The sequence below is a fragment of the Watersipora subatra genome, chromosome 10 (assembly GCF_963576615.1).
Source record: "Watersipora subatra chromosome 10, tzWatSuba1.1, whole genome shotgun sequence".
Taxonomy (NCBI): Eukaryota; Metazoa; Bryozoa; class Gymnolaemata; order Cheilostomatida; family Watersiporidae; genus Watersipora; species Watersipora subatra.
The window spans coordinates 37,547,536-37,573,962 of record NC_088717.1 but is presented as its reverse complement, the minus strand read 5'-3'; the positions used below and the strand labels follow the sequence as shown (position 1 = coordinate 37,573,962).

The 26,427-nt window shown below is 36.7% G+C and overlaps 2 protein-coding genes across 2 annotated transcripts in view; one reads left to right on the top strand and one right to left on the bottom strand.

Moving 5' to 3' along the window:
* Positions 1-7,026: 7,026 nt before the first annotated feature.
* LOC137406387 (uncharacterized) overlaps positions 7,027-26,427 on the top strand; it is a 34,672-nt gene continuing 15,271 nt past the window's right edge. Inside the window, exons 1-3 of the mRNA XM_068092962.1 lie at positions 7,027-7,130; positions 23,572-23,698; positions 24,824-25,638. Coding sequence (XP_067949063.1) covers positions 23,614-23,698; positions 24,824-25,638 — 900 coding nt within the window. The 5' untranslated portion in view covers positions 7,027-7,130; positions 23,572-23,613. The remainder of the gene's footprint in view (positions 7,131-23,571; positions 23,699-24,823; positions 25,639-26,427) is intronic.
* LOC137407027 (uncharacterized) lies at positions 22,860-23,483 on the bottom strand. The gene has a single exon (XM_068093631.1). The coding sequence runs from the start codon at positions 23,481-23,483 to the stop codon at positions 22,860-22,862; it is 624 nt and encodes a 207-aa protein (XP_067949732.1).

Genomic DNA, 26,427 nt, shown 5'->3' with positions numbered 1-26,427 from the left:
GACGAATGGACAGATTTTCACTGTTAACCAACTGAGGACCTTCATGTCTGATCTGACATTACAAAACACAAAAAAAGATCTCCCCGTATGTGCGACTACATATTAGTATATTAAACAAAACACCAAGCATGATCTAACACTAAACATGCTACAGTCAATGATCGCGTCAGGATGGCCAGCCAGGCCAACAGATGTTACGGAACCACTGAAAGGATACTATGCATTCAGAGACGAATTGGTCATGCTTGATGGGGTCATTTACAGAAGTCCAAGTTTGGTTATTCTAGCACATTCCAGATCAATGATTTTGGACAAACTGCCTATCAGCCATCAGGGAACAGCGGCCACAGTGCGGAGAGCCAGAGCTGCAGTATTCTGGCCCAAGCTGTATGAAGACATTCATAGAAGAACAGAGCAGTGGGTTGCATGTGCTCTTGATGCAGCCAGCTAGCTGAGACTATTTATAGTCAAAAAATCCCAGACACTCCCTGGAGTAAGATTAGCAAGGATATACTGAATTACAAGGGCAAATAATACCTGATATTAGTTGACTACTTTTCAGACTTTTTTGAATGTGAGCTACTCGTCAACCAATAGTCTGCCATGGTCATTAAGCTGTGCAAGAAAACTTTCGCTCATTATGGCGTACTAAATCAGATACACTCGGACAATGGTTCACAATTCACATCATCAGAGTTTGCTAAATTCAGCCAGGAGTAGGGATTCACACACGCACGCACGCCTGCACACACACACTACTTATTTACCAGGAGACCAGCAGTGTAACGGCAAAGCTGAGGCAGCAGTGAAGATCATGAAACAAATCATGCGACCAGCCAAAGACCCATACTTAGCAATCTTGGAGTATTGAAATCCATATCCCTCACTCAGATAATGCTTAGCAATGCTACACGATCAACACTGCCGACAAGAAACCTCTCCTGGAAAGTCGATGTTCTAGATCAGAAACTCAAATGAAAAGAAACTGCCAAACATTCTTACAACAAAACTGCAAGAGATCTACCACCTCTGAACATGATGTACAGTTCTCCTTAAAGACGTACAATCAAAGAAGACAAGATGGTAGTGTCACGTGAGAAAAATAATAAAATAAATAAATAAATAATATGTAATAAATAAAATAATGTAATACATTTAAATTATATAAATATATTTTTGTTGTTGGTATAATGTATTTTTAAATTACTCGTAGTGTGGTGCAAAGCTACAGCTTTATCACTGAAGAAAATTTAATAATGTTTTACAATTATATATATATTTATTTAAACTAAATGAAAGTTTCAGAATTTAATAAAATGTAACTTATAAATGCAATCGTGCTTTTGTGTGTGTGGTTCTATATAATGTGTTGTAAGGTAGCACTCCTGACTGATTTTCTCACGTAACAAATAAATTTTTCGAACTGTCAAAGTGGCTCTTCCTGCCAGGCAAAGAAATGTTCTCTATATCAATCAACTTTCAAATCAATCCTGCGAATTTGTGCTTGATCTGTTACCGTATTTGCGATTCTGACACAAGTTGCCTTCTCCTGAATATTTTATACTTATCTGCCAGCTCAGTAGTTGTCTCGTCTCGCTTGGGCACCAATGTATGTTCCTCTGTAGAATGAGTGTTAGCCACTGTTGTTTTATCGGTATATAGCCTCTCTTGGGCGTCAACTTCAAATGCTGGTTGCAAGCTCAAATATCGTTGTCGTATCAACAATAGATTGGCCTATCTCAGGCTTCGATATAAAGTATATTTATCAATAACAAGCCTCACTTGGGCATAAAACGAATAAAGAAGATCGTTCAAATAATTCGTAGTATAATAAATGCATATCTCGTCAAAATGAGCGATAAAAGATGTCTTTAGAAACGTACAATTATTATCGTAGTGTTCAGCCAAATGGCTTTATCTCCTCGAGGTAAAACAGTAGTAAAAGGGGTATACAATTTCACCCATTTGGCCTCCCTGGCCCGCTCTCTCTGGCCTCCCTGGCCCGCTCTCTCTGGCCTCCCTGGCCCGCTCTCTCTGGCCTCCATGGCCGGCTCTCTCTCCCCTCTCTCCCCCTCTCTCCCCCTCTCTCTTTCCCTCTCTCTTTCTCCTTCTCTCTCCCTCTCTCTCTCCCTCTCTCTCCCTCCCTTCCTCCCTCTCTCTCCCCTCTCTCCCCCTCTCTCTCCTTCTCTCTCCCTCTCTCTCTCCCTCTCTCTCCCTCCCTCCGTTCCTCCCTCTCTCTATCTCTCTCTCTTCCTCTCTCTCTTCTTCTCTTTCTTTCTTCCTCTCTTTCTGTCTCTCTCTCTCTCGCGATCTATCGCCCTTTAATCGCTCTCAGAGGCTCCTTATATACAAGCCGTCTGAGAATAACATCTTTTAATTGGCTTCTAGTCAGCATTTTGCAAACTTTGTGCAATTGCTGACTGTGCATATCGCAACAGATCAGCTGTGGTGGAGCGGGTGAGCTCATCTTTCAGGGAAGCCCACTATGCTTGAAAAACTTGGCCAATTTTTTGAATGTGGAATTTATAAAAGTGTCTCTATCTCTTTTGTTTTTAGCTTTAAAAATCTAGAAAAATTCTGGAGTATGTATTTTGCTCCATTCTTTTCATTACTATAAATGTCATATTTTTAAAAAATTTATTTTAGCTTTGAAAATTAGTAAAGCTTTTTTTTAGGCTCTGCTTGCTGCTAGAAGCCAGCTCCCTGGGAAATTCTATGATTAAATGGAATCCCATAGAGACCTAGTTGAAAGGACTGTTTTTCATGAGTTTGATAGTTTCTGAGGACTGCTTTGACATTGTTAGTGTATAATAAAACAAAAATTTGCATAAAACATAAAATTTAAAACTAATATAAAGTAAAAGCATAAAATACAAAGATTAAAGTGTAAGCTCAAGTCATGCAGTTATTGTTTATGTAAGATACTCAATCTTTTCATTGTAGCTCGGGGATGTACGCACAGAGGCTCTCTTTTACTCTGTACAGGCTCTATATAGGATTGGATGGCTGCTCAGCTCTCACGTCTCTCCTTCCGATGTTTATGAAATATTTTGATGTGTTATGTTGAGTCTGAATAAGTATATAAATAAATGTATATATTACGGTGAGACACAGTGATTTGTTGTTTTCCGTCCAGTTAGCATCTGACATCCTGGGGTGGTCTGTTTGTTGTGCTAAGATGAATAGGTGATTAAATTTCCTTTCTGCGTGTATTGTTGTCTTCATAGGTCATAGTAGTTGCTGGTTTCCTGGACAAAATAGGTTCTCCTGGTTTTCTTCCAGAACTGATACCTGACAGTAGCAAGGAAAGGTCATTGAACAACTATCTGATCGTTTATATATGGCTCATATATGAACCAAGCAGTGAGGCGTAATCGTGTAGACCTCCGAACCTATCAAGAAGCTGATGTAAGCTCTGCAACCATCAATCAGTACAATGCCGCTGTCCAAAACCGTCCAATCTCAGATCTCTACTCAACCCTCAATGCCGCTGATTTCAGAACTGAGAATGTTTTTTCTGATCATACTATGGCCCACATACTAGTTAGCAATGACAATCTAAAGGGTACTGCAGATGAGAGTTCTCCCAGACCTACATGGAGACGATGCAGACAGCCGAGAACTATCAGACAGGCCGACGTACCAGTTACCAGTGACAATTCAAAAGGTATTGCAGGTGAAAGTTCTAGAACTACTTGGAGACGATGTAGATAGCTAAAAACTCCAACCAAGTTCAAGAACTTTGTGTTGCATAAGTAGATAAATAAGCACATGTGCTTTGTAAATGACAACAAAACTTGTTGTTTGTGTGACGCTAGCGGCTGTGCACTTTGACTTTTGTTAAGCTTAATGTAACCTGTCGACCGTTTGTACAATCTGATTTTTAATATTTATTTATCTTTGTTTGACTTTAAGGACGCTCCCTTTTAATTTAAGCAAAAATGGATGTTGATAACATGTCTGTTCGCTTACTTGTGTTATGTTGCAATCACTAGCAGTGTTTGTAATAAATTATCGTTTATTTTCTGTTTATAGTCCTGTACCCTTTGTCACGTGAGAAAAAGAAAATAATAATAATATGTAATAAAATAATATAATATATATCTAAATTTTATAAATATATTTTTGTTTGTATAAATATATTTTTGTTGTTGATATAATGTATTTCCAAATTACTCGTAGTGTGGTGCAAAGCTACAGCTTTGTCACTGGAGAAAATTTAATAATATTGTATAAATATGTATATAATTATTTAAACTAAATGAAAGTTTCAAAATTTAATAAAATACAACTTATAAATGCGATTGTGTTTTTGTGTGGTTCTATATAATGTTGTGTAAGGTAGCACTCCTGACTGATTTTCTCACGTAACAAATAAATTTTTCGAACTGGCAAAGTGGCTCTTCCTGCCAGGTAAAGAAATGTATCTATATCAATCAACTGTCAAATCAATCCTGCGAATTTTGTGTATGATCTGTTACCGTATTTGCAATTCTGACACAAGTTGTCTTCTCCTGAATATTTTATACTTATCTGCCAGCTCAGTAGTTGTCTTGCCTCGCTTGGGCACCAATGTATGTTCCTCTGTAGAATGAGTGTTGTTTTATCAGTATATAGCCTCTCTAGGGCGTCAATTTCAAGTGCTGGTTGCAAACTCAAATATCGTTGTCGTATCAATAATAGATTGGCCTATCTCAGGCTTCGATATAAAGTATATTTATCAATAACAAGCCTCACTTGGGCATAAAAAGAATATAGAAAATCGTTCAAATAATTCGCAGTATAATAAGTGTATATCTCGTCAAAATGAGCGATAGAAATGTGTCCTCAGAAACGTACAAATATTATCGTAGTATTCAGCCAAATGGCTTTATCTCCTCGAGGTAAAACAGTGGTAAAAGGGGTATACAATTTCACCCACTTGGCCTCCCTTATGGCGCCTTACAGTGCCTCGCGTTGCGGGTTCACAACTCGAGTTGTAGAACTCGAGTTGCACAACTCGAGTTGTGAACACGCAGCGCGACTTTTCAAAAGTAAGGTGCAATATACTGGTATTACGGTAGCATAACCGTAGATCTGGTTATGTTAACAATGGTATATCAATAGGCACCCGTTAGCTAATAGAAATTAAACCATGTATGTACTGTAAAACTAGAACTAATAGCGAATTATTAAAATTATACTGTGCCGAGTTTGCAACTCGAGTTGTACAACTCGAGTTGCACAACTCGAGGCGCCTCGAGTTGTGCAACTGATTGAAGATTATAGATTCTATAATCTTCAATCAACAACTCGCAACGAACAATCATAAACAAACAGGTGAGAGTTCCCTTTGTTGTACTAAAACTTATAATTTATTATTAATTGGTAGTTTATTAATATTTTGCAACTCATAGTTGACTAGTATTATTAAGTCGATATGTTTGACATTGTTCTGTTTGTCGATAGTGAGTTAATAGTAAAACAAGTGTGGATGAATAAATGAAACAACAATTTAATTATTTGAAATTAATAGTAAACAAATAAATAATTGTTTATAGCTTAATTATTCCATTCTTCGGGTCACCTGTGGTATGTTTTATTGTTTTAATTAAAGTTATATTATACATATTGATAGTAATAATATTACAAAGATATATATCTTTGGTATATATGTGTATATTATATAGTGGTTCTTATATTATTTTGTGTTGGTTGATTGATCAAAAAATTGAGTCATCAGTTCAAACTGTGTTTTGCTGGGGATTGCTAATAGTAATGAAAGTTTATAACACTACAATAAAAAATTCATTTTTTGGGCAGTATAATTAGTCAAAAACTGTAAAAGATGGAACACCCATATCATTTAACAGGTTGTGCACCACAATTTTACATATAGGCCTATATGTAGTATTTAAATTGCATGTCCCAGGTAGCGGCTTTCAGAGTTTGTCACTTCAGTCAATCAAAATAATTATAACAAACAAGAACTACATGCCTTCATTAGGCTAGAAGTCATTGTAGCACCTTCATCATAATCATTCCATAGTTTCATAAGTCTTCTCTGAACTGTCTAGAAAATTTCTTAGCCCTTTTTGTGATTTTTACTTAGCATACATGGCACTTAGACATGAGTTTCATTTTGATTACTGTCAATCTAGATTTTCTATCTAGGTTTGTAATTAGTTTGTAGACATTTGGGCATCATTGCTATATGCCATGTGGTTGAACCGCCGGTGCCACCCTTCCACCTCGTTGTTGGTTCTTGTAGATCTCATGAACTGCGACCATGAAGTAGGTGATGTCATCCATGTGAACCTGAATACTCAGCAAAATCTTCAAGTCTGTCATATCTGTTTGCCAACCTGGTCTAACATTCTTCAATGTGTTGAGCAGGCAGCATAGAAAAGGCTAAAAATTTGATAATTTTCGAATCTTACTGTCATCTTTGAATAGAATAGCAAATCCTAATGTCTGCACCTTTCTGTACACAGCTTGAGTTTAGTGAAAGTGACATGGCTTTGGCAGCTTTTCATAAACTTATAGGACAAGCACTGAATTAGTTCTTGTTGCAAAAAAGATCAACCTAGTTTAGTAAAGCCGTCGTGTTTGTATATTCTCATGTAGCCTGCAGTTTATAACTGTTGTTTATATCAATGATATACAGCCCAAATGGGGCTGTATATCATTGTTTATATGCTGTTTTTCAATAGCATCTGCTTAAGTAACCTTACTGCAATATATACGTAGTTTGGAAATAGCTATATCATAATGACAGCAATATGCATACTGCTATTAAATATTGCATTTATACATGTATAATTCAGTGGATTTGATGTTGTTTAGAAGTGGTTTTAATCATCGCGCGTTTTACTAAACCCGCCTTTAATTGGCTAAATTAAAATTAGGCGAGCACTACTAGTCGGTACCAATGATATACGGTCAGATCTAAAAAAGATAACTCGTAGGGTGCAGCCCCCATACGGCCCTCTATACAGCCCGCCCCCATACAGCCAGGGGGCTGTATATCATTGTCGGTACTGAGCCGCGAGGTTTTAGGTTCACTGTTTTAGGTTTTAAGCCGCTACCAACGTTTAGTTGTTTAGAAATTGAGAGTCAGTAATCCTTTTGTTTAGTCGTTTAGGAATTGGGTAAGTAATATTTTTGTTTAACAAAATATAGCGTAAGCATCATTTTCAGGCAAATCTTTAATGACAAATATGATATCTTCAGACCTGCCAACCCGAGAGCGGGGGCAATGCGTGAGATTTGGTTTTGGGGCAATTGATATATCAATGATAGTATATATAAAATTGTGGAAATTGGGAGGTTGGCAGGTATGAAGATCTTCTAGCGAAATAATATGACGTATTTACATTTAAGCTGTTTATCGTAGTTTTTTTTTAAAAGAAATGGTAACATGCTAACGAAACGGAAAGAAATCTTCTCAAAATACATCATAAATTATTCTTAATAATAATTATTATATCAGTATTATTAAAATACATCATCATAATTCGTTTATATATGAAAAATGTCCTTCATACGTTGTAATATGATTGCACTTTTGTAACGCGGTATTACATAAAATATTGAATAGTTACGATTATGTGCTGAACAAATAAAACGCTCATTGAAACAGTGGTCTACCTTGTTACCATTCTGAGAGCTTGAAAGATATTTTATTTCACTGTAATTTGTTATTTGGAAATTTCACTAAAACAAAATACCGACAGGGAATGGAGTCAGACCACTGGATATACAATATGTCGTTTGGAGATATCCAGACACAAACAAAGAATGGAGTAAGGCCAGAAGATATTCATACGATGCATGCAAGACCCATATTCAAGGCCTGGTAAGACCAGGCCTTGAATATGGGTGCGTGGTTTGGGATCCACATCTTAAAAAATATATTTTATTATTAGAGCAGACACAAAACCTAGCACTGAGATTTATTTTTAAGAAAAAAGGAATTACTAGTTTCACCATAGATATATATACCTATATATATAGGTATATATATATCTATGAGTTTCACTAATTTAAGAGAGAATACTTCTTTTGAATCGCCGGAGGAGAGACGATCCAGACTGCGTAAAAATATTTTTGATAGAATCGTCGGAGGCGATATTGATATAAATGTGGGAGTTAAAGTCAGGGAAAGTGGTTCTGATAAAGAGGGAAGGCCTCCTGCATTGTCTACTCGATTTGGGAAGTATTACTTGCCCCACATTAATACCGATCAGTTAAGATATTCTTTTTGGCCTCGGACGGTGAGGGAAGTTCGTGCCGAGGTTGAATAGCTAGCTTGCTCTTTTAAGCTGAGTTCCGCTATTTTTTTTTACCTCCATTGGAGGGTCTTTTGCGGAAAATTTTTATCTGATCTGATCTGATGCAACTGGAAGTACAGATAGCGAGCCACACCAGCATACCTGCCAACTCTCACGCATTGGGCGTGAGACTCACGCAATCACCCCAAAGAAAAAATGGAAATGCGTGAGAAATGCGTAAGATTTTTGCCCCAATTTCCACAATTTTATATACACTATCATTGATACATCAATTGCCCCAAAACCAAATCTCACGCATTGCCCCACTCTTGGGTTGGCAGGTCTGCACACCAGCAACAAGACACCCTGAAGGCATCAAAAGTCCAATAGTTAGAAAGCAGCCACGAGCTAATTAGGAACTCCAAACTGAGAAGAATCAACCACAGAAAATGAGTAAATAACATATCAAAGAAACCACCAAGAGAAGTAGAAATCCATCCCCCCCCCCGCCAGCTAACACCAAGCATTGACAAAAGAACTAGAATATACCATCTCATTAATCTGGTGAATTTCCATTGATGTACCCGAAGACAGTGCTTCCTTGTTGATCAACCTCAGTAACATAAAGACACAACCTGAACGCTTATACATCTACCCTCAGGCTAATCGAATGTCTATAAAAGAGAACAATTATAGTAGTTGATCATTTCGGGGGAAATCTAATAGAAGTTCAGATAGCCAAGGAGCCAGCATGACAGAGGAAAACTGTGGCGCCTTACAGTGCCTCGCGTTGCGTGTTCGCAACTCGAGTTGTACAACTCGAGTTGCCGTGTTGTACAACTCGGCCTGGGTTTTTGATGAACTCGAGTTGTGTTACGCAAAATTAACACGGGTTCGTAAAGAAAGCAAAGTGAATAATTGGGGTGTCTCATTTACAGAACATTTACAGAAAATTAATAATAATTTAAATGTATATACACATTTAAATTATATATATTGGCGATATTTGCGCATATTTGTTTCTATAAATATAACGAGACAAAAGCAATTGTAGAATGAAAAAGCTAACTAAAAAACAATCTATGTGGGAGCTGGGCCACTTCTTTTTCAAATGAAAAAAGAGTTATCTCTCTAGAACTTGACAAGAAACTGAATGAACATTGAAAATAAACAAACATAGAAATTATGTCGACGACGTTTAATGATGCACCAAAAAAATTCCATATAAAAATATACCGTAGCTAGAAAAAGTGAAATGATGAGATGTTCTCAAGCCGAGTTGTTTAACTCGAGTTGTTGTTGAAAGAACTCGGCTTGGGTTTTGATGAACTCGAGTTGTACAACTCGAGTTGCAAACTCGGCACACTATAATTCGCCATTTAGTTCTAGTTTTACAGTACATACATACATAGTTTAATTTCTATTAGCTAACGGGTGCCTATTGATGTACCATTGTTAATATAACCAGATCTACGGTTAAGCTACCGTAATACCAATATATTGCACCTTACTTTTGAAAAGTCGTGTTGCGTGTTCACAACTCGAGTTGTGCAACTCGAGTTGTGAACGCACAACGCGAGGCAGTGTAAGGCGCCATAGAAAACTAATAGAAACCCAAGATAGCTAAGGAGCCAGCAGCAAACAGCTTGCCCGAGGATTGACTCATCTAGAAGAAAGTACACAGCACACAGCAAACACGATTCACTCAAAGAGGTGGCAAGCCAGGAAACCATAAACTCTTGAGAGAAGAAACCATATAGCCCTGAGAGAAGAGAGTTTATTCAGCATCCCTGCTAATAGAAAGAGCTATTACTACACGCCGGGTAGACACATACTCATTGAATCTAGAGAGGCCATAACAAATAGGGCTAAGTATACCAGCATAATTTTATTTTGGCTTGGTCTAGTGAGTATTGACAGAATAATTGTTGTTTTGACCTTTTGAAAAAAAAGAGTTCACAGAGACTTGGAAGCTATTGTTGATTGTAAGATAATTGCCTACAGATAGTTAAGGCCTTGTAATCCTAACACTATTTGTTGTGAACATTGACACTTGGGCTCATTATTGGCAACAGTGCGATATTGTCAAAACACAAGCACAAAGAAAATTATAGTAGAGCCCTTCTCCATTGATTGATTTGTTGACTCAGTTTCGCCTCAGAGCAACAGTGTGATTTTTGTGGGTCAGAAGTGCCACTCAGTCTACGGTCAAAATTTTGTCTTGGGAGGAATTGAACTTAGGTCCAGAGTTTAACCATTACGCATAGAACCATTTAGTATTTTCACTCAGAAGAAAATAAAAGACAGTACATTTATTCATCATCATTGTTGGGACCCACTTACCCAATTATAATACAACAGTTTCTTGTAGGCAAAATCACTTGTACGCGTAACCTCTCCTAGGCTCAATGCAGAGCTGTCAACTTTCCCGGATTTTGCGGGACCCTCCCGGAATTGAGATTACCCTCCCGCAAAAATGAACTTCCCGTTAAACTCCCAGATTTATGTTTTGTGCTCTAGAATAAAATACCAAGCTATTTATTTACCAGTCGCTATAGCATTAACGCGATGCGTGTAATCTAATGATAACAAAAGACTCGCTGTATCGCCAAAGACACTTTTTTATGGCTTCGTGCATAGGACTATCCTTCGGTAATTTTACGGCCTCTGAACTAGACCACAGGTGTCAAACACATGGCACGCCGGCCACATGTGGCCCAGCATGTCATTGTAGGTGGCCCGGCGAGAGCTTAATTACTCGGAGTTAACTCCCGTATTTATAACGTTGCTAGGCACCGAGCGTGATTTATCTTGCCTGTGAATTTTATTTATTCTCTGTATCGTTATTTTTAAATTACATAAGAATAATTTTGATTAGTCTGAAATAAAATTTTCTGGCTAATCAAACAAACGTACAAATATGCCTCCATGATTTCTCAGACAAAAGTCATATCTAAAATACGACACCTGTTGCGACATCTAGCTAAACCGAAAATCATCGCTGTCACTTTAAAATTTATCGTTCGCGATCAATTTTTTTCAACTCCAGAAGTAAATATGCAGATTCAGATGGGGTAAGACAGTGAAAAACTGCATAAATCAAATCAAAACATTATTTTGAATGTTTTAAAGTTTTTACTAACTTTTAACTTTGTCAATTTGAATCGTTATGCTTGAATAAAAATGCACTTTTTAGGCTGTCAGCGGTAGTCAAATTAAAGTTATCATTCAATCTTGATAGGATCATATTGATTCTTAGAGCTGCCCCTGAAGTCTGAAAAGTCAAGAACAGAGTTACTGAACATATTTTTATTATTTGAAACATGTTTATGACAGTTTATTTGAGTTATATTGGGATGTAGATTTGCTATGCTTTGAAGGATAATACGCGCGAGGAAAAATTCGAAATTATAGTTTTGTGATTTTCATGTACATGTTTAACTGTATATGTATAAATAATATTCATAATTTTGTATTGTATGTAACAAATAAGTAATTTTAGTCAAACACTGTATATTGTGCAATTTCTTTGGTGCAAGTCTAACTTTGTTTCAGCAAATAATTTTTTGATTTTTTGCCGCTTACGTATTGATTTTATGTTGCTGTTGTTGCAATTATTTAGTGTTTGCAGGTTTAATGTGTGTATGCAAACAAATTCATGCTCTTAGCAGCTCACATTTTTTGATTTTACTGAAGGTATGCCCATGTTAATGGGTATGGTGTAATTTTTCTGATTTAAAAAAACAAAGTGTTCTGCATGTTTTGTTGTGCAACTGTTCTGTTTGCGACTTTAAGTAATAAAACCAGAGTTATTTAATATCAAATACTAGTTTAAGTTATTTTACATTATTTGATTAAATTTAGTTACAATTATAAGTTACATCGGGCCCTTTGAGGAAAGCCATTATGCTGAAATGGCCCTCGGTGAAAATGAGTTTGACACCCTTGAACTAGACACTCGAACATTTCAAAACATTTGTTTGTCGTAGGCTTCCGCGCCACCTACAAATCACGTGCAAAAGAAAGGGCCCACCTCTGATTCTCATTGCCAATATACATTATGTACATGTAGACCAAATTTCAAATGCTCATAAAATTGTGCCAACTTGTTGAAATCTACTTAAACTATATATCAATAGACTCAGCATTTACTCAGCTTTCTTTTGATGTGAGTAATTCCAGTGTAAATGGATTAGCAATGGATGAGCAAGTACTAATTAGCCTCCTTTGATCCTACTCTATTTTCGCTAATCCCGTCAAACAATGGCCAATTTTTAATTGGCTCTAGCTTTTGATTGTAGTGAGATATTCACTCACTTTGAAGTTTGTCTGACACTTCAACTCATTCTTGAGATGATATTAAAATTTTAGCATTCTGCAAAATTTAGAATTTGTGTATATAAGGCAGCGAAAACGGGACTTCAGGCATTCGCAATTTTGTCATCGACTAAGCATCATGGCCAAGCATCTGACTACTGAGGAACAAGCTGTCATTGTTCACCTCCACAAGAGTAATAAATCACAGAGAGAGATTGTTAGAGAGACAGGACACTCCAGGAAAAGTGTCAGGACAACCATTGCTAACTGGAAAGAAAATGGGAGCCTTGCTGAGAAGCCAAGATCGGGGAGACCAAGAAAGTCTACTGAGAGAAGTGAGAGAACCCTTGTCCGCATGCCCTTGCACGACCGTCACCTCACCAGCCAACAATTGACTAAGGAATGGAAAAATTCTGCTGGTGTTCAGGTTCATCCTTCTACTGTGAGACAGATATTGATCAAGTATGGGCTGAGAGGCTGCAAGGCCAGACGCAAACCCCTGCTCACGGAAAATCACCGAAAGAAGAGACTCGAATGGGCTAAAGAACACAGATACTGGACCTGTGCTCAGTGGAAAAGAGTGATGTTCAGTGATGAATCAACCTTTACTGTACAAAATCATGCTGGAAACAACTTTGTTCGGAGAAGGTTAGGTGAAGAATGGAAACCACAATGCATCATACCAACAATAAAACATCCGACTTCCGTAATGGTATGGGGATGCATGGCTGCGTCAGGTGTCAAAAGGTTGGAGGTTGTTTCTGGCATTATGAATGCTGCGAAATATGTTGAGTGTTAAAGAAAAAGATGCTGCTTAGTGCAGAAAAGCTATTTCCTGAAAGAAGGCTGCCTTGGTATTTCCAAGACGACAACGCCCCATGCCATCGAGCAAGAATTGTGAAAAGTTGGATCACAGAGAACAACGTCAAAACGATACTTTGGCCAGCCCAATCACCTGATCTCAACCCAATAGAAAACTTGTGGCAGAGGATTGGCTTAATAGTGAGCAAAGACAAACCAAGGTCAAAGATAGAGCTGATAGAGAAAATCATAGCAGCTTGGCACCATGTCGTTACCAAAGAAGAACTGCTCAAACTTGTAAACAGCATGCCTAAACGCTGTCAGATGGTCATTCGCAACAAAGGATGGCCAACAAAGTACTAATGACCTTCCAAAATCAACCCCAACGGCCCTTTTCAGGGCCACCAACACTTCCAAGAGAGTGAATTGTTCGACAAAAAGAGTTTTCCAATGATACTTTGTGTAATATTGATGAAATTAAATTACATGTAGGTCCAAGCAAAGATTTATATATATATAGCCCTTTGGGTGAGCATTTCATACGGCCTTGACATTTTCTTGTTTTTAAGTCGCGAGATTCTATCCACCATTCAGTCATGTCCAAAAAAGTCAAGTGCGCATAAAAATTAAAACCCGAATGGACCAAAGAATGGCCCTTCATAATCAGGGCCGTATCCTCTTATATTACAGCTATTGCCATGGCAGTACCATTTTTTGAGGCTCAAAATCTCGGAATTCACGTCAATTTTGCTTGATTTTAACCCTTTGGCTGGGGAAACGACCAAAATGTTGTTTATCGGTTGCGTGGAAAAATGACTTTTATGTCGCTTTCGGTAGACAAGTATAAAGCTGTCGTTTAGTAACGTTAAGCAAAAAATATGAATGCTAGAAAGTTTCAAATATCATCAACGAGATATTAGTCGATGAATTACAATATGAAACGATTATCTGAGAGGCTTTGTGCTAAAAGCTAAAGAAATCACTCCTCCTCGGAAAAGAATACAAGTTGGAAAACCCAGTCAACACCAGCTCGACTTTCAAAATGGTAAAATAAAAAATTATTTGATCCTGCAATCGTTAGTGATTTTTTGTCTGATCAGAATAAAAATAATTCAGATGATAGAAGTGATGTCAACTTTTAGTATATTTGGAATATACAGAGAAAAACGATCGTTATGGTAGCTCGCACGGCAACGTTATAGTGTTGAGCTCTACCGAAAGGAATGCTTCCAAGCATTTCATACAGAGACAATTGTGCATGGTTGTATTTTTTTTGTAGTAGTAGATATGTAAATTAATGCTAATGTACAAAAGATTTTGTTCATAGAAATGAATTTAAATTTGAGCTATGCATGTAACATGCATAGCTGAAACTTAAATCTGCTACTTGCTCAGTATTATAGACTATAGTATAAGTGCATTATTTTTAACATGGTGATCTATTAATTTTACTTTATAATTTCACAATATTATTTAATTAAATTATTTCATAGGAGACTACTCGTCTCCTACACCATTCAGCATTGAACATGGTGATAATTCTACCTCATGCTAGCTGTGGCCAACCCCTTTAGCAGCTTTCATTCACATTATATTTTTAATAAGCGTTGTTAAAGACAATCTCGATAAACAGTTTTATATTTAGAAAACAGGATTATAATGTCAAATTTGCTGTTAGAACATGTGCCCCATCAGAAGTCAAGTTTGCTAGATTTGCACCATTTTGACTAGTTATACTAAAAAATTTCCCGGGGGAGAACCCCCGGACCCCCCCCCCCCCCCCACCAAAAGGGCGCTCGGCACCCCTCTCGCACTCTCCCCGCAGTACCATTTTGCAAACAGGTAGATACTGCCCTGCCTTCATTGCATCAAGCACTAAGGGTAGTTGGAATGTGAGTTGAGCATAGTTTTAGAGCTGAAATCCAATTTTAACCTGCCTAGGTCCCCATTGAACAACTTGTCCGCTGGCGCGAGGCTTTAGAGGCTAATTTCTCTCTCATTTGCATAGCACCTGGTTGACAGGTCTCGCTCAATGTTCTGTGAGCGTAATCTCTGGATACCGAAAGACATGCATGTTTTTGCACACAGGCGGATGAGCATTTACGCGTGATGTAACCAGATTCCAATCTACGGCGGCTTTTCGTTTTTGAGCTTTTAAGAGCTTGTAATCACATTTCCACATATTTGGCACCTACAACACAACAGAGTAAGACATAATGAATCTTGATACCAAGTAACTGTAATGTAAATTTTGTTGGAAGTCAACCTTTAGTAAAAGCATAAATACGCCAAGCCAACAATTCGAAGCATTGTTTTTGAGAGTTGAAGATGAGCATTGATCAATCGATTTTCCTCACTTTTTACAAGTGAGAAATGAACATAAATTCTAATCATAAATCTAATTTACTAGCTAAAAATGCCAAAGAAAATGCTATGGCTAGGTAAAATTATAAAAAGTTGCGAAATGATTAAAAGGTTATGCAATGATAATTCGTGATAGCAAAAAGTTATAATTTTACTTATTAGATGTATTCATGAGTACTAAAATTAGCACTGTTAGTTTAGAATATATGTATAGGATACTCAAAGTTAAATTTACCTCCTTTCTAATATCTTCCTTTGCAGCATAACGCTGCTGACGCCTGTCAGTTCTAACCATAACCTGTCTGCCCCAGTCTTTATAATCTTAAACTCAGCGCGTAACTAAGGTAACTAGTATCTTAATAGAGTAAACCAGTAATAGGGTAACCTCTCTAACAACGAGACTCTTCGATATCACAGACGCTTTTTACGAGCGATAACATTTATTATGACCTATATAAAAAAATTTGTGCTGATGATTGGCTAATGAAGCGATCTTATATTTATCGCTCTTGGTTTCTTTTCAGATGTATCATTCGTTACGTCACGAATGAAGCACTCGCTCGAATCTGAGCTTTTTAAAAGTTGGCCTCATTCAAATGCATATATCTCTGGACAGGGTTAGCCTATAAAGACAAAAAAGACATCAAATTGTAGCTGATGTTTTAGCCTTTTATTGGTCTTAATTTCATTGAATCGACCTTTTTGACGAAACCACATCTTTAAGCTTTCCACCTTCCATAAACCATTCATGTTGCTGGGGGATGGGGCATTCATTGATAATGGTTTGCTTGGCTCTTCTCCATATTGCGGCCTGATAGGCAGCCCTAGATATATGGAGATTTAACTCATCTAGTGTGGGTGTTAGGATTGATTGTGATGTGTGAGACGGTGAGCAGAAGATCTTATACCATGCTTCATAGATGGAATTTGTCTCTTCACCATATAATCTGCATATGAATGTCTCAAATTGTAGGCAATAACACATCATGTAAACTGCAAATAGTTAGTTTTGCTGCTTACAAAATATGCAGACAAAAATGAAAATGTTTTCTTTTTCTCCCACCAAAATACCATCATCATGGAGTAATCATCATGAATTTGTGAAGTAATAGATATCTAGTCTCACCTCTTCTGCAGTATCACATTTTTTCTGTCTCTTCTCATGTCTTTTCTCAGCTCTTTCCATAACGAGTTTGTTACAATACTTATAATAGGCATAATGACATAACAAGTCTGAACTCTCATCAAAGTTCTCAATGCTTAGCACTTTTTGAGCAATTTCACTTTGAATGCTCTATTCTTCCAATATCAACCATCTTTTTGAATACTGTTTGGCTGTCTCAAATTGAACTTAGTCACTCTGACTAGGGCTTCATTCACAGAGTGATCAAGACAGTGAAACAAGCAGTCTTGCTGCATCCTTGGCATGGGTTAAGGAATGCTAAGAGTTGACTCACCTAATCTCAAATCAAAGCATTTGTTATTTTTCGAGATTATAAAATAGTTTTCTTTGTCTGATACAGCGACAACGAAAAAGTTAAATGTTATTGATGTAACTGAGTCATTATTAGTAATATTTTGTAGAAACTTCTACTGATCACTTTCTATTATGGGTTCATAGAGATCTAAGAATGTCAAAGTGGTGGGCAAGTAGCGGTGGTGTTCCATTAAAGGGTGGGGCTGTATTTTTTTCAACCCTGTTTCTATAGTGGCGTTCTATTAGAGGTGGTGTTCAAATAAAAGTGGTGTTCAAATAGAGGTTTTACAGTATATATTCATTCGTAAGTTTTAACGTGATGCGAGCAGTTTTATATCTGTTTGAAACAAACTTCTAGTTATTGGCAAACAGCTAAGTATATTTTTCTTTGGGCAAGTAAGGTGTACAATGTTGCTTGTTTCTAAGATTTCCATCTGGAGCTTCGAGTTAACATTCCATTTATTATAGCAAAATCGGTAAAGATACAAACCATCCTTGTGAAGTGTAAGTCACCATAAAGATTTTTACTGTGGCTTATTTTCATGTGTTGCAACTGTTGCATACGTGGAAAAAATAAATCCTTTAGCCGTCAACTCTTCCTGTATCCGCAATCTGCACTGTTTTTAGCTGCAAGTGTATCTAATGTATTTGCTCCTACTCAGGGTTGGAAAAACCCATGGTTTTTATGAAAAAAACCAGGTTTTTTGGTTTAAACTGGTTTATTTATAATTTGATCAAGGTTTTTGCAATTTCAAGTCTAATTAACATCACTTACTATAGCTGCTTGATTGAGTATTGAACATACCGTACAGGATGAATTTATTTGCGGAGTTATATTTCGCGAAAATTGTCTTTTAATGCATATTCGCGGATGAATTTATTCGCGGCTGAAAACTGCCACTCTCTTGGAAAAGTTAACTCTTACGTCTAGCAATAGAGTTAACCTTACGCATGCGCGGCTACGCGCAGTGCGCGTATTGTTTTCTATTTAGCTTACAACTACGCGTGGATCGTGCTAAGCTATAAATTCTTTGTTGCGTTCTGAGGTTTTCACGAATATTCATAGATTTGGAGGCCTTTGATGAACCAACAATTTGTGGTAAGTAATGAGTTTTTTCTCAAAACCATTTACTTAATTAGTTGAATTTTACTTTGGTTCTTCGGTATAACGCAATATTTATTTTTTCCATCCTTACCGCTTCATTATTTGTTTTAGTGTGAGAGAGAGATTTTTCATCATACACGCGAGTACAATGACTGCAAGGGTGGTATATGTCATTCTTAAAAGATCACCAATTATTCAGGGAGGTCTGGAAATTGAGGTAGAAGTGACTGCAGCTACTTACGAAGAGAATATATCTGTTTAAAAAAGGAACAAAAACGCCTTTACGAGCACAAATCTTTGGCCAACCGGCAGAACTTTGCAATAGTAAGCCACGAGGAGAGTTCTGATGATAACTTCCTTACCAGCTATGTAGTAGCGAGAGAATCGCCTTTAACATCTACCCAAGACAGTGACAGCGATATAGAGCTGCTATTACCACAATAACTAATCAGAGAGCACCATTACACACTAGTATTCACTTATCAAGAGTATCAGTTTAATTTGATTGCTCTAGACGATTGCCATATAGACTAAACTGTTTATATTTACTCCATTCATTGTTTGTAAAATTGTATTTGTTTTTGAAACATTGTATTTGTACACTCAAGTTTGTAATAAATTATAATATATCTATACATGAAATAAAATATATAATTTAATCATGTTTGCTGCAGCGATATCAAGGAGTTGTTGTCGATGAAGGGGTTGACTGGTTGCTTTTCTGCCTGGTTGCTTTGCTTCTAGGTTGACTGGTTGCTTCTCTGCCAATATTTCTGCCACGGTGAATATCACTACTTGTCTCTAGTTTTCGTAATCGGAGAAGGTTGTTTCATTCTCAATCTGCAGCAAACACAAAAAAGAAAAAAATATTAATAAGTGTTAAGAAAGTACAAAAAACAATACCTGAAGCATTTAATGAAAGCTTTTTAAACAAACGAATTAACTAATGCAGTTGATTATAGAAAAAACGTATCTGCACTGCAAAACAAATACATACCATAATGTCCAGATCATAATCGTCCTCAACTTCGGTAATAGAGATTGATGGAGTTGATTTCAATGTAAAAAGACTGGGAGAGATTTTTTGCGATGACGAAGCCATGCCGAATAACTTGTGAAAACCTTGAATAATTTTGTAAAGTTTGACGCAATGGCAATAAAACTCGAAGCCCAGCGATGATTTTAAAGAAGTTTTGGAACTCGGCTACGTTTAGTACTTCTGCCTAGTGGCTATTTTTGCGATGACGCCATTCTGCATATCTTGTGACAACCTTGAATAATTTTGTAAAGAAATGTGATGCATTGGCAAGGGTGTTAGCTCAAAGCCCAGACAATGATTTTAAGAATGTTTTGAAACTCAACTACGTTTAGTATTTATATTAAAAACCAACCTAGCGGCTAGTTTTTAATTTGATGCAGTAGTTATTCTCCCTTGTGATTAAAAATAGAACTAATTATTCACGGAATTTTATAATTCGCGGAGTTGTCTGTTCGCGAAATCGCGAATTTGTATAACCAACGAATATTTTCATCCTGTATGGTACATACATGTACAGTGCACCCTCGAGATACGATGTTAATTCGTTCCAGGGTTGGCATCGTATGGTGAAAAGTTCGTATATCGGGGTATAGAGACCATTGTAATTAAACAATGCAAACACCCCCTGGTCAAAATCGTCAATTTTTTTTTACAAAAATGTGTACATATTGACAATTAGCAACAAAATAGTATGTTAACTTTAGTAATTATAGTTAACTACAGTAACTGTATTGTATTTAGTGTATTTTAATGGTTATGATCTGCAATAAAACGCAAAATTATAATGTGTGTACCAAATGCAGTACGTACGTTAAGGAGTTCTTGCCTTCAAAAGGTACACATAACATACTCTGAATTCACTTCAAGTAAGTTTAGCTTGCTAAACCTACACTTAAAACTAAGTTTTAGTATGTATCAACTTTTTATCACGAAATTTTATCCTTCAGCAGTTCCTATCTTCACTTTCACTATAAACTTTAGCCTATCTGTTTGAAACCTTTTTCAACCTAAATCAATAAGGCCGAGCGATGCAGTTATAGAAAGCGGCACCTCGCACACTTGACCATTTAATGGCTACCGAAAAGAAAAATAAAATTTTATTTTCTACACAGGACGTACATACCTTGGGAATAACGTGGCTTTAGCTGGTACATGTAGCGAGTAAAGCAGAGATGATGCAAAAGCGTATCAATGCTAATTATGGTGCTGTACACTTGAAAATAAATTTAAAACGTAATGAATTGGAATTTTTTAGCAGGCTAAAAGAAGTTGTCCATTCCTGTCCAATTCTTCTACCTTTTCAACGAGAAAATTGCTAGCTAGCGCTTGTAAAAGGATCCAGAGAATGTGGTACAGTAGTTGGTCTTGTATGAAATGTGCACAGGAATCAATGTAACCATACATACAAAGTTTGTACGTATTTATACCCTATGGGGGGGACAGGGCTTTAGCAAGTTTCAGAAAGTAATGTGGATGCGTCAACTATCCTGAGCAGCTAGTTATATGCGTTACATACATACATACGATGAATTGTATTCACGTAGAAGATAACAAGCCCATATGCAAAGACATGGTTAAACAAGAGAATAAAACATAAAATCAATAAGAAACAAAATATGAAAAACATGCCACACAAGAGATAAATAATATATATTATACATGCATTGTTTTAATGTACCAGTCCACATCAGTAAATTAAACACATAAAATATTTCTGCGAATGCGGGTTTCCTGTATCTTTTACATCCTCGCCTTTACTAAATGGTTGCTCCTTTTGTATGCTGATCGCGTGCATGACCTAGCTCATTCAAATCTTGTGCTTGCTTTAATGGAGTTCTTGTTTTAATAATAATTGCAAATGCTGATTGGTTGCAATCATATTCCTTGACAATGTTGATAATACGGGTCCCTTCTTATTTACGACATCCAACTTTGTTGACATAGAAATCAATTTTCCTTCGTTTTGTAACGTTTGTATCGGTCTCAGATTCCATAGGTAACGAATTAAATGTAGATACTTGTAGTTATATACGTATGCTGACTTAAAAGTTTATAGTAAAAGGTATAATAACGCTACAAATGAATATTTGCTCTCGCTTGTGCATTTTACACGAAATTTTCCACGCGGATATGAGAGAAGTCGATCATCGTGTCTCTTCTAAACGTTCTAAGAATGTTTTCGGGAAACCATATTTCGGTGTCTTTTTTATTTCGACGTGTGTTATGAGCACACTGACGGCCAAATTTTAACTCGGGCGAAACTTTTCTCAAATTCGTATGGTGAAATAAAATTCGTATAGCGAGGTGAAGATATCACAATGTTTCACTTCGTAAGGTGAAAAAATCGTATATCAGGGTAATCGTATCTCGAGGGTGCACTGTATGTGAAATCATCTGTTGAAGATGGTACTGTTGGAGTTGCTATGGGAAAAAAGAGAGAAAACATGGAAATTTTAAAATGAATCTTTAAGCAGACATGATTGATGAAATACAGAGCAAAAATCTTATCACATAAAGTGAATATATTACATATAGCTCTATGTATAAGTAGGAATTTTAATCCTCGTGATTAGTTGTGTGGTGGTGCAGAGCATAATGCAGATGCATTGCTAGTGTTTGGAGCAGTGGCAGATAACTCAACTTCTATCACCTGAATACTAGCATCACTGTCTAAATTTGTGTTGTCAGCTTGCCATTTTGCTATTTGAGCTTCAAGCCTATCTGCGTGACCTTGCGTTATGACAGCACACCTATTACATTTTGCCTTAAAACCTTTGCCTTTTGCAGTTCAATTGAAAAACTGCCAAACAGTATCCTGTTTGCGAGGCATGTTGGAAATTTGAGGCACGACTTCAATTTTTCAAAACACAAAAAACTTGATAACCTGAGTTCTACCAATCCAACTACTTTGGCTTGTGCCCAATAAATGACATATTAGTTTGCAAACTTAAAGCTTTTGTCCAAAAGGATTTTATTGTTTTAATTTCTAATTATAAGCAATCCTTTTTCACTGACCAGACTTGAGAAATTATTCATTCATTATTAGAGACGATGATTGGATTAGTATATTTCTTGTGATTTTTATATTTCATCAGTAAAATGATCATCATATCACTTGATAAAACCAATTGAAAATGAAATTCACTAATTCATTGTTGCGCTAGGATTTCATGTAGTTTTAACTTAAGCTTTGCCATCACTTTACTGCTGTGTCCTAAATAAACTTCCACAGCTGATAATTACATAGAAATGCATTTCTGCCGCACATGAACCACTAAGATCTTAAAATATCATGTTTTTCACAAAAAATAATGAAAAAATCATAAAAACTGTTTTTTTCGACTGGTTTAAACCGAGCCAACCCTGCTTCTACTATCTAAAACCAATGACAGCGAGCAGTGCCTTTTTGATTCTTTAATTGTTTCCCATGGTTGATGCAGTTGTTCACTGGTGTAGATGTTAAAAGAGATAGCATATGTGACCCAGTGGACTAGAATGCCTGACCTACAAACAACAGGTCAAGGTTCGATTCCCAAAAGCCCACTGGTAGTGGTAGGAATGACATTCACCCCTAAATTGCTCTCTGCAACTGGGCATGTCTACAGTTGAGGTACCCTGGCCACTGGGCATGTCTACAGTTGTTGAGGTACCCTGGCCACTGGGCATGTCTACAGTTGTTGAGGTACCCTGGCCACTGGGCATGTGTACAGTTGTTGCGGTACCCTGGCCACTGGGCATGTCTACAGTTGTTGAGGTACTCTGGCCACTGGGCATGTCTACAGTTGTTGAGGTACCCTGGCCACTGGGCATGTCTACAGTTGTTGAGGTACCCTGGCCACTCGGCATGTCTACAGTTGTTGAGGTACCCTGGCCACTGGGCATGTCTACAGTTGTTGAGGTACCCTGGCCACTCGGCATGTCTACAGTTGTTGAGGTACCCTGGCCACTGGGCATGTCTACAGTTGTTGAGGTACCCTGGCCACTGGGCATGTCTACAGTTGTTGAGGTACCCTGGCCACTGGGCATGTCTACAGTTGTTGAGGTACCCTGGCCACTGGGCATGTCTACAGTTGTTGAGGTACCCTGGCCACTGGGCACAGACATGTTCAGCCTGGATTGCAGAGCCATTGTTTGTGCAATGATGCTCTCAATAAGCACAGCCTCTGCAAAGCGGATATGCACAAAAATGTTGGACATGAACTAATTTATGTTACAGAGTGCCCGGCTTTGAGTTCTTTTCTTCTTCATCAATTTCAAAATGGATTATGATATATTCTGGCCGGTAGCAATGTTGCTACTAATATGGTCTTGGATAAAGAAAGCCCCAAGAAGATCTCGAGAAAGTTAGTCTCAGTTACTATCCATTGTTTTTACAATATTTTTTCACAATTGAGAATAATGATCTTGCTTGCATTTTTGCAAAATTTTGAAAAATACCAATCACTTCATTTATAGGTTTAAATAGAAATAAATTTTGATTTTTCTCTTCTAGTCTTCTATTTATATGAATATTAGAATTTTATATATAATAATTAATATTAATTAATAATAATTATATATTAATAGTTATAATATTAAAAACCTGTTAAGCTTCGCTGTATCTGATTAAAACTGATACACTGGGTTTCGTTTTAATTTTCTGGTGAGCTAATGGTTTGCTATGGATTAAGAAGTAAATCTTTTCTTGTTTCCTGTTATCTGTATATTTTCCTGTAGCACATTCAAGCAATGCCATTAGTTATACATGTAGTTATTTTTAATTTAAAAATTGTTTGTGTAAACACTATACTACTATATTCTATCATCACCATAGAGTACTATATTCTATCATCACCATAGAGTACTATATTCTATCATCACCATAGAGTACTATATTCTATCATCACCATAGAGTACTATATTCTATCATCACCATAGAGTACTATATTCTATCATCACCATAGAGTACTATATTCTATCATCACCATAGAGTACTATATTCTATCACTCGCCATAGAGTACTATATTCTATCATCACCATAGAGTACTATATTCTATCATCACCATAGAGTACTATATTCTATCACTCATCATAGAGTACTATATTCTATCCTCACCATAGAGTACTATATTCTATCACTCACCATAGAGTACTATATTCTATCATCACCATAGAGTACTATATTCTATCATCACCATAGAGTACTATATTCTATCACTCACCATAGAGTACTATATTCTATCATCACCATAGAGTACTATATTCTATCATCACCATAGAGTACTATATTCTATCACTCATCATAGAGTACTATATTCTATCCTCACCATAGAGTACTATATTCTATCACTCACCATAGAGTACTATATTCTGTCACTTTCCTTAGAGTACCATATACTGTAACTCTCCACTTTTACGCTTGGTTAGTTGACAGCGCTAATTTCAAAAATGTTTTACTAGGAATTAATGACTAAAGTATCAATTGTAGATGCCAGTGTAGCTGGACAAGCTACTACCAGTTTATCCACTGATTCACAGTCACAGATATCAAAGTCTCTCCAACCAGTGATATATAACATATTACAATTTCTAAAGGACCTTTTGGATATATGGGACGTATTTGGGGCCACAGGGTATGTCCTGTTTACATTTGATTGCACTGTACAGACTTTAATGGAAAGACTACTGGTTCGTCATGCCCTTGACAGTTCAACTCCAAAAAAGAAAAAGGAGAGAATCAGGCAAATTAGAAATATGATTCATAAGCACGCACACACTCTAGCAGACGGTTCTATAGAAAATAGTCCAAAAGAAAATGCAGAGAAGCGACTCCGGTGCTATGACAGCCTCTTCGTCGACCACTCCATCCCTCTTCATTCTGAGAGTGAAGACCTAATTAGGACAGCATTCAACGAAGCTAAAGGAAGAGAGTTAGTAGGTCCAGTGCCTGATACATTAAAAGGTATGATGGAATCGCTCAATGATTCAGCTGTTGGAGATGCAGTCCAACGGATGCTACTGGAAGATGCTCTTCACCAAGCTCGCATTAGTGCTAATATACTCCTAAAACAGCTCCGAGCCAGACGTATCTCTATCTTTTGGACGGATAATGCAACGGAAATTAATATAGAGAAAGTGCATGCAGAAGCCAAAGACCATATGCATGACATGCTGTTGATCCGAAATGACACACTCCATTGGATATTCAAATGGAAAAATTCTGAGCTGAGAGACACCTACATGGACTATGTTAAAACAATGCAGAAACAGTTGGGCCTTTGTTTTTCTGGAGAAGAGATTGAGGTAGATATGGTGCAATATTTTATACTCTGACCAATCTGTATTAGTTATCCAGCATCAAACAGCATTGTAACAAAAGAGTTACAATAGTGGTGCTGATAATATTGCTTTTAGGTATTGGTTTTATTGAAGAAATATCCTTCACATTTTGTTTTCGCTTAAATGTGGTTTATTTGTGCTTTAGACCACAACTACCCTGCTCTTGGTGCTTATGGCTCCAAGAAGAATCATTTTTTAAATATAAATAACAATTGAAATATGAATTGCAGTTAGTTATTAAGTTGCAATTTTTTTATCCTGTATCGTAACATGTTTATTATTTTTTATCAAAGTCTAATTTATCATCATGGAGATCAAATAGTGTACTATCTGCTAACTTGAAAAATGTTTTCTGTGATGCGTGGAATTGTAAGAAGCTTCATTAACATAGAAGTCTTTCTTACTTGCGCCAACCATTCCAGAATCTATTTAGAATCTACCAAAGTTTATTTAGAAATATTTGATCATATTTTGTTGCGAATGGCATGCATAAGTATAAGCTCAAGAATAAAACAGCGATACAGTCATATTTCGACATACGAGCTTAATGTGCTATGGGACTGAGCTTCTATGTAAATTTAATCACATCTCAAGGCACTTTTTCCTATGAATGTGAAATAACTAAATACAAATTATCCGTCACCATACTATAAAAATATCACATAAAACAGAATATTATGGTGAAAAAAACGGGTTTTTGATTGTTCGAATCCAGTACCTATGCTAATAAAGTAACAAATACTTATTTAGTTG